Consider the following 11819-nt stretch of genomic DNA (forward strand, 5'->3'; position numbering starts at 1 on the left):
GAACAATTTAGCGGCAGTTGGTGCAGGAACAAAAAATTTTTGCAAGAAGAGGCATCAAGGTTTGAGTTGATGAGCAGCGAGTTGATTGCAAAGATTTTTGAATCAAGCCTTGATTCCGAATCATTTTAATAAGGGTTTTTGTATGATTCAGTATTTTCATCATTCCTGGTTGATTCCATAATGATTTCTTCTTGATGATACCGAATTCCGACCAGAGAACAAGACTCCCGGACATACACATTTTCCGATCTTCCCAATCACAGGTTGCCAATGCATTCAGAGATCTTGTTGGATTGCTTGGTAGTTTGAAACTTATTACATTAAGGTCCATGTAATATTTAGGACAGAGTTGTTCTTAGCCTCTACCAATTCACAACACAACAAACGATCGTCATGAACACTGTTCATTCTTCTCTTGTTCCTTGTTCTCATGAAAAAGTTCAGTTCCACTTCAAAACAAAAAAATACTCTCGAGTTTTATAGGTAATAGTTGATTGCAGAATTAAATTCAATTTGACATCTCCTGCAAGAGATCCATTCCCTCCTTAATCCATGAGCCAGCAACCAATGCCTTCTTCATCTTTGGAGGAAGTATCTACGTCCGCGCACCACCATGTGATTATTTCCATTCATTCCGATGATCATGTTTCGAATAATAACAATAATGGATCTTGCTCCGACAACAATGATGATCCAAACAAAAAAGATTTCGTGTCAATTCCAATCCAACAACCAACACCTTCCACATCAACAACAACAGCATTACAAACTCTTCCGAATAATGCCCTCTCGGGGTTTGCCATCAAGTATACATGGAGAAACATTCCTTTGGAAGTACTTGTTGAAATTTTCAAATATTTAGACAAAGGGTCATTAAGTGCCTCGTCATTGGTGAGTCACGATTGGTACCATGCTTCTAAACACGATTTATTGTGGTATGAAAATTGTGTAGAATTATTTAAGAAAATTTATAGTGAACAGATTGATTGTAAGTGAAATAATAATTATCGAAATGACATAATTGCATTGACGCCTGCGCCTGCGACCACTTTTAGACTATGTAAGCGAGAGACAACGAATTGGATATGTAAGTTTTAATTGCAATTTAATAACAGTGATATAGATGGAATGTCACAGATGAAAGTTTACGGAGAACCAATTCCTCCTCCACCAAAAAAACCTCTAGTTGAAGATTATGTGACATTCGATAACGATAATAAGATTGTTAGTATTGGTATGTAATTGATTGAACTAGGTGTTTTATAAAATTCTGTCATTAGGAACTTTGAGAGCTTTACATATCAAACATGGAAAAAAGCAATACAAGGAGCGAAAACGAATTGCTAGAGAAAAACGAATCAGACAGATGTAAGTATGATGAAGAATTTATTGAATATCTCAAATAATTGCGACCAATTCAGAAAAGAGAAGTATCACAACAAATTAAGATCAAACACAAAATCCTTTATCATAACTAGTGCTTCCTTACTGTATGCTGGCTTTTTGCTGTTTTTCATCATGACTGGTATTACTGATGCAGTCGATCCACTGTTGTTTAATGCCATTGGTGTACGGTGGCAAGTATTTTCCTTCATTCCATTGTGGTTCGTTTTTGCGGTAGCTTTTTTAATGACTACGTTTTTCACATTCCTGGATTGTTTAAGGGAATTTCGTGAAGGATTTTGGGTGGCTGCTGTTTTGGTGAAAGGATTGGTTGCTTCTTTCTTAATTGTTGCAGCATTGACATTTATTAATTTACTTCTGCCATTCACTGAAAAAATTCTCCCTAATGGAATGGTGTCAAGAACTTACGCCATATCTTGGTTTTATGTTTTAATTGTTCCTTATCTCTATATTTTAGTTGCTATTTTTGCTGTTCCTATCGGAAGTTGCATTTTATGTGCTCGCACATTTAAAAACGACAGACACGAATTTCCTCGCAACTTGCGGTATATTAGTGGAGTGAATTTTCTAGTGTTTCTTGTTGAATCGTTTGTGATCATGTTAGGATTTGGTTTGGAATTTATGGAAAATGGCTTTTATCTCATGTATGCAGCTATTCCATTTGCCTTATTTTTCCTCATTGGATTTTTCACATTTATGCATTACATGATTAAGAAAGTTAGAGATGGTAGTAGAGGAAGAGCATTTCCTGGATCAGATGCAGAAATATTGTTGTGGTTTATGATATTTTCTGGCCTTTTATTTATCAATGTTGTCGTAGTGTCATTTTCTCCATTCCTTGGTCACTACACATGGTTTTCATCATTGCCTCCACTCACTTGTGCCTTTGCATTCACTATACGATCTATTACAAAATAATCTTCTCTATCTAAGGAAAAACGATGTAAGCGACATGCATAATATATTTATCACGAAATCTCAAACCACTACCTTGAAAAGTTTTCCATTATTTGCATGTCATGCTGTTTTCGAGTTTTATTGATTGCTTTGTTTATAGACAACATGACCGATAAGATCCTTAATTCTTGAATTTTCAACCTTTTCTGGAGAAATATTTGTAAAGACGTGACTCTGCCCTCCTTGTTTGTGCTTGAAAATAATCGTGTAGTCTCCTTGGTGATTAAGATGATAATTCTCAACATCATAATTGTCGTCCTTCACCATTCTATCAAACTCTTCATCCCGAGAGGCAAGTTGAGATTCACCTTCATAGGTGTACCAAGGCTGATTGGCGTTTTTTATGTGGATACTAGGATCATGATCGGAACCTCCTCGCTGCATTCTACAGTAAGAAATCAGTGTGAAATGTTTTTTTGTTGGTCACACCACTTTTTAAGTAAATATTAATATGGAAAAGTACATGGTTCGACAGGAATGCAATAACAGATTCACTAAAATTGTGAATATTCTAAATTATGGATTGTATTATTTTTGAACAAGCATCATTTTTGATGGTCTCATGAAAGCAGAGGGTGGCAAAGTTCTTTCGATCTAAGAAAATTGTGACAAAGGAATACCAAGTTTGATGTTAATATGAAAGGTTATTATAAATTGACATGCATGAATTATATATTATTATATAAATCCTTTTGATGAAGAACATGTTGTCACCAGAATCGAAATCTTAATATCGACTCTTGAATTCGTTCGAGAAAATATTACAAGTTTCATCATCAAAATTTGTAAATCGAACTTCTAATCGATCCATTGGAATCTTATCCTTATTTTCCTTAAAGAACTGCTCTACTGTGTTGAACAACACTTTGGCACATCGATCTTTTGGATATCCAAATATTCCACTCGAAATTGCTGGAATACTTAAAGAACTGAATCCTTTTTCAATCGCTTTTGTCAAAGAAGCTTCCACACACATACTCAACTCAAAATCCTCTTGTTCAGTACCTACAGGAGATGATTTACTCTTAAAACTTGACCAAATAGGACCAACTGCATGGAAAATTATTTTACATGGCAAATCACCATTCGTGGTTTCAACCACTTCACCATTCTCCAACTCTCTACCCAACTGTTTAATGATCTTATTGGACTCGATTTGAATCGATTGACCTCCATTCTTGACAATGGCTCCTGCTAGACCGGACATGTGTTGAAGACGACCATTGGCAGCATTCACAATGGCGTCGACCTTTTCCATCGTCAAATCTCCTTTACGGACCTGAAGAACTAATTGTTTCCCATGATCGGATTTGAAAATATGTTCGAGTAACAAGACAGATTCTTTTCCGACGGCGTTCATCATGGAGGATCTCATTTGTTGTGTGGTGATGATGATGGTTTTATAAATATCAATAAGAGAGAGGTGTCAATGCGTTCCTTCTTCTTCGATCGCAACAGTAGAATTCTTGCAAATTTTTTCTTTTTATTTTTAGTTGTGGAGAGTGAACTTGGAAAGCGAATTGAGGAGTGAATTTTTGTTGTAATCCTTTAAAATTGAGGTGTTGGTTTACTGCAATTCAAGAAGTTAACAACAGATTAAATATTGATCAAATGGTGCATTTTATCTTCAAAATATTTCTTATTGAAAAGAGCAAGCGAAAGGACTTCTTCAAAATTGCCTTCTTTCTAGATGATTTGCCTGACCTGTGCTCATCAACTAACTAAAAATCTCACTCTTTAATTCTTGTGTGATTTGAAAAGGCAGCCAGTTGTTCATGAGCAATCACAACAACACTCGAGTCATTATCAGCATTGTCAGATATAGTTTCATCTGTCATCTCTGTGATCACAGTGTCATCTGGGTGAGGCCTAGAGAAAACCATATTCAAATTTCAACTCGGACGGTTTTTCTGTTCATGCCTCCTAAACAGGCATGCCCGTGCCTGACTCATTCATTTAACATGTTGTCAGCCTATTAAATAATACTGAATAGAATTACACGTCACAAAACTCTTCTCAACGTGTGTCTGTAGTTTTAATCTTCTTTGGAGGAGGTTTGGTTGCTGGTATTCCAGGTGGATTACTTGGCATTGAGACGGATTGGATCATACCTCCGCCTCCAATCTTTCTTTTCACGGCAGGATTGGCAGCTGTCACAGGCTTAATATTTGTTGAAGCATTCTGACTAACAGATGGAAAAGGAGTGGAACTAGACATAGGTACATTAGTGGTGGGAAGAATGGAAGAAGTCATTGGCTGTTGTTGTGGTTGTTGAGGTGGCCTCTTTTTGCGTACTGTTGTTTGCATTACAAGTTAGAATGCACGACAAAGAAAGTACATTGCCAAATAAGGTATTAGTTGTGGATAAGGATGTTCGTTGATCTCAATATACTTACATTGACGTTGTTTTTCTAGCAATTTGAGTAATTCCTGTTCACTTGTATTAGGGAAGGGACCAATTGGTGAATTGGGATTTGAACCATTTGAGATATTAGTTGAAGAGGAGTTGACTGTGTGAAGAGCAGCTACAACTTGATGGGGCGTTGATGAACCATTTGTTGTTAAATTATTATTTACAATGACGTTTGTGCCTTGTGGAGGTGACATGTTCATATTTCCAACAACACCACTTTTACCATTGATTGGTGTTTGTGGTTGTTGTTGTAATATGGTTGTCGTTGTTGACGAAAGGTTACCGTTCTGATGATTGACACTTCCATTCGTGGAGGTGGTGATGGCAGCAGGAGAAGCATTGACAGGAGGTGGTTGCTGTTGATGCTGCAGTGGTTGTTGTAGATTGGTCGATAGAGAGTATTCTGTGCCTCCTCTATCACTCCCAGTGCTCATCACGCCTGGAGAGGAACTTTTATGAGAGGATGTCGGTGAGAAGGAAGAGGTGAGCCGACCCGATGCAAACAACAGCGACCTGTTATCATCTCGCTTGAGTAAGTCGAGGGTGTTCTTAAAGAAGTCCATCAGATGTTGGAGTTGCAGTAGTAGAATATTCTTGTAGGTTGGTAGTATATCGAGAGAGGAGTCTGAAAACAAACAGAAAGGAGAGCACGGGAGAGTGTTGGTGGTGCTGGTAATGATGATGATGATTGAAATGAACGAACTCACACAGACCCGGGTGAGCAGCAGCACCGAAGTTGGAAATGTGGGGATTGAACAGAGCACAAATGGAGAGAGACTAGCTGGCGCTTCTTTTGCAAGCCTTGTGATGGCTTTTTTTACGATCTGTGTGTTGCAATATGTGAGGGACAACGACACAGATTTGAAACACAACAACAGCTAGCCAGAACCACACAACTCTGGTTTCGGTAGGAATGAAAGAGAAAAGGATGCGCTTAAAAGACACAAGACAAAAGAGCACACAACCCTCCAGAATAGAAAGAGGGCACAAGAATCACAACACACAATAAATGGATGAGAGAAAGAGATGCACCAATGGATGTTCCGTCAGTGTTGGCCAACAACAACAAGTGTAGTTTGTATGCAAATGTGCAGTACCAGCAGCAGCTCTAACGCGAGTGGTTATTACACTATGATCGGTCGGTGTTGAATCCTTTATTCCCACCGAAATAGTCTTGTTGGGAATAATGAGAGAGAGGACAACGCAACACTACCTCTTCGGCTGGATTGATTGAGCGCTCTTCGTGAAGAGGAGGAACACGTTTATCGTGTATGATGGATGAGAATGGGAACTCGTTCTCTCTTCTGATGGTATAGTAGAGAGTGAGGAGAACAGGGGTTGGTAGTACCGCACTCCAGTTGTTGTTGTTGGGTTCAACCGATAGGATATGATTTGTTTTTTTTGGGTTGGTCCTTCATTGATTCTGCTGTTTGTTGTGCTCTCTCTGTTCTGCTGATGAAGCTGCTCGAAGGAGTGATTGGAGAAGGGTGTCTTGTTTGGGAAATTGAGAAAGTGAGAAGAATTGAGAAAGAAGAATTAACCTCTCAAAAACCTACAAATGGTGTTCACACTCGAGAGAATTCTGAGAGAAGAACCCATAGAGTGATAAATTTAACCCCAATCACACACATGCATTGTGGTGTTCAATGAATGAATGGATGGTCGTTGATTATGATATTTTCAAGAGACGTTGTAGGATTGTAAAATCCTCAACGAATTAAACTAAATCAAACACCACAAGGTCAACCCAACCAACTTAAAACTCCTTGTACAGTGGATGTATGGCCATTGAGTGTTTTTGTCAAAGATATCTTTGACCAACTTCTCAAAACGATTCATTCAACTCGCTATTGAAATACAATTCTTTCATCTTTCTCACCTTTCCAAAAGCAATAAATAAATATCAGAAGCAATGGTTCCTTGTTCCTGAGCATTCTGGTTTTTTTAAAGCCTTCTTCTTCTTCCTGTAGCAATTTCTACCACCTAAGAAAATCACAACAATTTAAGAAGACTTCACTTGCAGATAATCACATCGCTAACAAGAATTATTCATATCCACTCGGATCAAATTTTGCCTTCACTTTTCAAGCATCATCACAGAAAACTCATCATCATAAAAAAAATATTGCCAAATCACTCCGGCTGAACGAGAGGAAGAATTTTTTTTGAGACTCAGCACACACGTCCGTACTGATCATCATCACCGAGAGCCTTTATTTACTCATCATCAACAAATTTACATTTCAACACAAAGACTCCATTCATCATGCCAGCTTACCATAGTTCATTCAAGGATGCCAAATGTGAGGTTGTTTGCGGTACAGCCTTCCTTCCACTCAAAACCAAAGTCAAGGGACCAGCACCAAAGGAACTTGATGATAAGAAGGAAGACATTATTGATGAAGTCTTGAAGTATTTCAAGGCAAATATGTTGTTCAGAACATTCCAAGTGGAGAGTCCTGCCGATCGTACTCTCATCTATCTCACATTGTACACACACTACCTTTTGAAAAACGTGGAAAACAAAAAGACAGCAAAGAAGATGGATGCCGATAAACTCTTCTTCCAATTGTGTGAAACTGAACTTCCAGGTCCTGGAGACTCATCCTTCGAACTTTCTGCTTTCTATGAAAAGCCAAGAGACAGCGAAGATAAGAAGAAGTGGCAAGCTTACATGAGACAAGCAAAGGAAGAATTAGGTTTGCGTTTGGCTGCTTTGTTGTTCACCAACGATTCAGGCCCTGATAAGTATTGGATGCAATTCAGCAAACGTAGATTCCTCGGAAAGACTTTTATCAACTAAATTATCATGAGCTGACACTCAAGAGAATCATATATAGTACTGTCTATGATTTGTGTTTGATGTTATTATTTATATTTTGGATGGTTGTGAGATTTATGGTTATTCTGATCGCAGCAAGCCAATTTTGTACTACTTCGAATGGATTGACACTCCACCCATCATCATTCACTTCAAAGATACATCACAGACAGTACTTGCTCCTTGTACTTAATTTGAACCCTCCCAGTAAAACATAATTTATTGTCAACAACGGCTTTCTGATGTTATTATGTTAAATTGTCAAAAACTCACCAAAGAATTCGTCCAAAAAGTCATACTGTAAACTTTTTCATTAAAAGAAAGAACAAGATCTTTACTTTTTAACTTTCTTCTTTGATGGTTCTGAGGTTGCTGACGATGAAGCACCATTTGAGGCAGCATCTCCATTCTCGCCACTGGATGAAGAGCCATCAGTTCCTGCTTTGTACTTTCTCTTTCCATGCAAAAACTTGTTCAATTGCTCCATCATATCGACCTTCTTTTCAGTTTCCTCTGCAACTCCTTTACGCATTGCCTTGTATCGTTTTGTACCAATAGTGCTGATATCTTGCTGTTTGACGTGAATCTTTGCTTGGATATTGCCCAATTCATCCCTGAATACATTCTTCAGACGCTCCTTACTCTTCTTCAAAACATCAGGAATCTTCATTGCATTCTTTTTCATGTCATCAGAGGCCCATCTCTTTCTTCGTATTTGAAGTTTCATGGAGGGTCCAATATCGACCAACTCGACATGAGGTGTCTTTTGTCCACTCTTTTCAAAATTAATCTTGTAATGATTAAATGCCAAAGTATTATTATCGAGACTTGTAATAGAAATAACATGATCTAGACCTAAAAGATTCACTTCAGGTGTGTCCTCCATTCTGAAAAAGTCAATAAACAATGACCTTAGTGATTCAAATTCTGGATTGTTTTTAAATTCATCTCCTTTAAAGATAATACATGGTTTGCTTCCAAATACATTTAAAAGGCTTGCTTTTGATTCCATTTGCTTTAAATCACTAACTCCGAACTCAACCATATCTAATATCTGATGATCAAAACATCGTCCCAAAACAATATTATTTGGTCTCTTCTTTGTATGAGAACCAATTAAAAACAATGATGTATCTTCACTTTTAACGTATTTCTCTAAAGGTTGTATTTCTTCAAAGGGCAACAAATCATGTAATTGTTGAGTAAAATTGATGGAGAAGGGAGAACGCAGTCGGTGCAAATCCTGAAGGAGAGTCTTTAATTCTTTGTTCACTTTCCGTCCCGATAGAATGAGAGATTTCTTTGGATCTTCAATGACTTTTGGTTTTCGTTCTTCCAACAATTTGGTTGCCTTTCTCTTTGCCTTTTTTCGAATCATGATGATGATGGGGATATTTTTTTGATGAATTGTTTTTCAAATTTTTATTTGAACTTCATGTTTTCTGCAAGATGAAAAAACTTTGTTTTTACTTGGACCGATATGTGTGCAGTGGAGTGTATTACATGGCCTTCATTCAAGGTCCATTGGATGTTCCTTTGAAGATATTTTGAGAATTGAAATGAATGAATTTAAGTTCTTGAATGGCTACGGCCATATCACGATGAATGCACCTCATCCCGTCCGATTTGAGAAGTTAAGCATCGTCGAGCTGCATCAGTACTGAGGTTGGAGACAACTTGGGAACCTGCAGTGCTGTAGCCTTTTTTCACCTCTCTAAGAGTTGCTAATGTTATGAGGGGTTGGAAATGAAGAGAATGGACCACCAATCAGTTTTCATTGAAAAAACTTTCTAAAAGATCACTCATCTCAAACGACTAGCAAACAACTAGGCACAGCGATCAAGGTGAAACTTTTTTGCTACCCTCAAGATGAAAATGAAAAGACAATTATGTAGTTAGAACTTCAAACGACACTTGAATTGAAAATCAAACGACACTTGAATTGAAAAACAAACACAACACGAAAGACAAGGACATGCAAGAAAAATTAATGGAACGCCAACCATTTGTTGAACGTATTGGGCCAGAGTTTAAAGCCCGTTATGAATCAAATCTTCATCATTTCAAACATGAACCTAAATTTGAAATTGAAAGAGAGAACTAGGATGAATTTCCAAAATCTCAATCCTCGTCAGACACAAATTCTGAAAAATTTCGTTTTGAGGATCAAAGCGTTGAGGACGATCCAAAAGTGAAGGAAGTGAAAAGAATGTTCTCTTTAATTGATTGTGGCAGAGATGAGGGTGCAATCGGATCACAAATAGAATACTCATCTTTAGAAGTGGTAGGAACTGCTTCCACTCAGAATCAGCGGAAGGCCATCCAGATCATCCTCTTCATGAACAGTTCGATCTGTGAAGGCGGCAGGAAGAAGAAGTCATCTTTCCGAACAGAAATCAGAAGATATTGGAGACTCTGCGTCAAAAGCAGCTCTTGAAATTTCTACCTCTTCTTCTTTGGTTAAAATGTTTTCAGGCGAGCTCCATCTTCATAGACAACTGATTGCGAACCTTATGGATGTACAAAAGAAACAAACGGAGGAAATTAAGGAAATAAAGGAAGAAATGAAGGATTCGAAAGAGTCAATGAAGGAAGAAATGAGGATGGAATTCTTGAAAAATCCAAAATCTATTAGAATCCTTTATTAAATTCAATACAGTTCCAAGAAAAATGGTGTTTACAATATTGATCATTAAAGAAAAACTTTACAATCTCTTCTTGAATCCAAGATGAATAATTATTAATAAATCAATAAAAAAGAAAAATGAAAACGATCATGACAGACGAAATCCGTACAATTCGCACGAATTTAATCCACCACATTAAAAATCAAAATGTTCATGTCATTCAAGAATATCTTTCGGAATTGATTTCCAACCCATCCAATATGAATTGGGAATTAATTGTAATGCCAGAAATTGTTTCTCAAACACACAAGAAGAATAACTATGAATTCCAAACGGAAGTACCATTATTGTGGACAGCATGTGAAACGCAAAATTTGGAAATTGTTCAATTATTAATCGATACATTGCAGAAATCACAATTTTCTCTTGAAACATTCCTTAATTATCAACACAAATGCACAATGAAATTTTTCTATTGGAAAACTCTTCTTTATCATGTGTGTGAAATTGGATGCAACTTGGAAATTGTTAAATACATTTTGGATAAGCCTGAATTGAATACTTACCTTGGCCTTTCTGAAGGCAAATATGGAATTCAAGAATCTCCTTTTTGTGCTTGTGTTAAAAACGGCCATTTAGAACTTGTGAAACTATTTGTCGAATTAGACCCAATTTTTGCACACCGAGAATGCTCAGAATTGTTGGTAAGGGATCCAATACAAGATCCTTATTATTTTCCATTGTGGATAGCTGCCACAAATAATCAATTTGAAATTGTGAAATATTTAGTGGATGAATGTGGAGTGAATCTTGATGAAGTTTCTGGAAGCTTAGGTTATTCGAGCGCGTTAGGAGCTGCTGCTCATGAGAAAAATCTTGAAATTGTTCGATATTTATTGAAACGAGGTGCGAAAGTAGGAAAGGACATTGTAGAAAATACTTTCAATCAATCTGACAGAAATCATTCTCGTCATGATGAAAAAGAATTCACTATTGTAAAACGTGGTTTTCCTTGTGATATGAATGATGAACAAGTGATTGAAGCAAAACAATTTGTGAGGGATCAATGGGAAATTATGACCATAGAAGAAAATGAAATGAGGAACAATTTGTTAAAACTAATTGATTTCCCAAATGATCGTGAATATGATGGTGTCTCTCCCAAACCTCAACTCAACGATATCTCTATCATCCTTTTGAATTCGCAGCAATTATGAAAATGTTGACATTATTTGACCCACTACGACGTCGTTGCCAATCAATAAAGAAAAAAGCTTGAACAATCCATAACAACTAGATGTCTATTTGAGATCAAACTTTCCTTTCCCTCAAAAAAGGTTTCAGCATGTTCATCCAATTTTTGCTTTCCGATTCGGGGTAGGGAGTCCATATAAATGACAAAAATGATTGAATGAAAAAAGGCTACAGCACTGCAGGTTCCCAAGTTGTCTCCAACCTCAGTACTGATGCAGCTCGACGATGCTTAACTTCTCAAATCGGACGGGATGAGGTGCATTCATCGTGATATGGCCGTAGCCATTCAAGTACTTAAATTCATTCATTTCAATACTCAAAATTGTTGCAATTCAGACATTTC

At 37.2% G+C, this 11819-nt stretch overlaps 6 protein-coding genes across 6 annotated transcripts; 3 read left to right on the plus strand and 3 right to left on the minus strand.

The window, feature by feature from the left end:
- Positions 1-567: 567 nt before the first annotated feature.
- On the plus strand, positions 568-2322 carry FDP41_009615 (uncharacterized protein; the record flags this gene model as incomplete). Its single annotated transcript, XM_044713592.1, has 5 exons — positions 568-988; positions 1056-1087; positions 1138-1234; positions 1281-1368; positions 1422-2322. 5 exons carry the CDS (start codon positions 568-570, stop codon positions 2320-2322), a joined length of 1539 nt encoding a protein of 512 aa, XP_044556634.1.
- A 766-nt stretch (positions 2323-3088) lies between these two features.
- Positions 3089-3736, minus strand: FDP41_009616 (uncharacterized protein; the record flags this gene model as incomplete). The annotated part of the gene is made up of 1 exon (XM_044713593.1): positions 3089-3736. The coding sequence occupies one exon, from the start codon at positions 3734-3736 to the stop codon at positions 3089-3091; it is 648 nt and encodes a 215-aa protein (XP_044556635.1).
- A 641-nt stretch (positions 3737-4377) lies between these two features.
- Positions 4378-5337, minus strand: FDP41_009617 (uncharacterized protein; the record flags this gene model as incomplete). Its single annotated transcript, XM_044713594.1, has 2 exons — positions 4378-4655; positions 4758-5337. The coding sequence occupies 2 exons, from the start codon at positions 5335-5337 to the stop codon at positions 4378-4380; spliced, it is 858 nt and encodes a 285-aa protein (XP_044556636.1).
- A 1703-nt stretch (positions 5338-7040) lies between these two features.
- On the plus strand, positions 7041-7577 carry FDP41_009618 (uncharacterized protein; the record flags this gene model as incomplete). Its single annotated transcript, XM_044713595.1, has 1 exon — positions 7041-7577. The coding sequence occupies one exon, from the start codon at positions 7041-7043 to the stop codon at positions 7575-7577; it is 537 nt and encodes a 178-aa protein (XP_044556637.1).
- A 352-nt stretch (positions 7578-7929) lies between these two features.
- Positions 7930-8973, minus strand: FDP41_009619 (uncharacterized protein; the record flags this gene model as incomplete). Its single annotated transcript, XM_044713596.1, has 1 exon — positions 7930-8973. One exon carries the CDS (start codon positions 8971-8973, stop codon positions 7930-7932), a length of 1044 nt encoding a protein of 347 aa, XP_044556638.1.
- Positions 8974-10359: 1386 nt separating this feature from the next.
- FDP41_009620 (uncharacterized protein) lies at positions 10360-11439 on the plus strand (the record flags this gene model as incomplete). Its single annotated transcript, XM_044713598.1, has 1 exon — positions 10360-11439. One exon carries the CDS (start codon positions 10360-10362, stop codon positions 11437-11439), a length of 1080 nt encoding a protein of 359 aa, XP_044556639.1.
- Positions 11440-11819: the final 380 nt, after the last annotated feature.

The sequence above is a fragment of the Naegleria fowleri genome (genome assembly GCF_008403515.1).
Source record: "Naegleria fowleri strain ATCC 30894 chromosome Unknown tig72, whole genome shotgun sequence".
NCBI lineage: Eukaryota > Heterolobosea > Eutetramitea > Acrasida > Naegleriidae > Naegleria > Naegleria fowleri.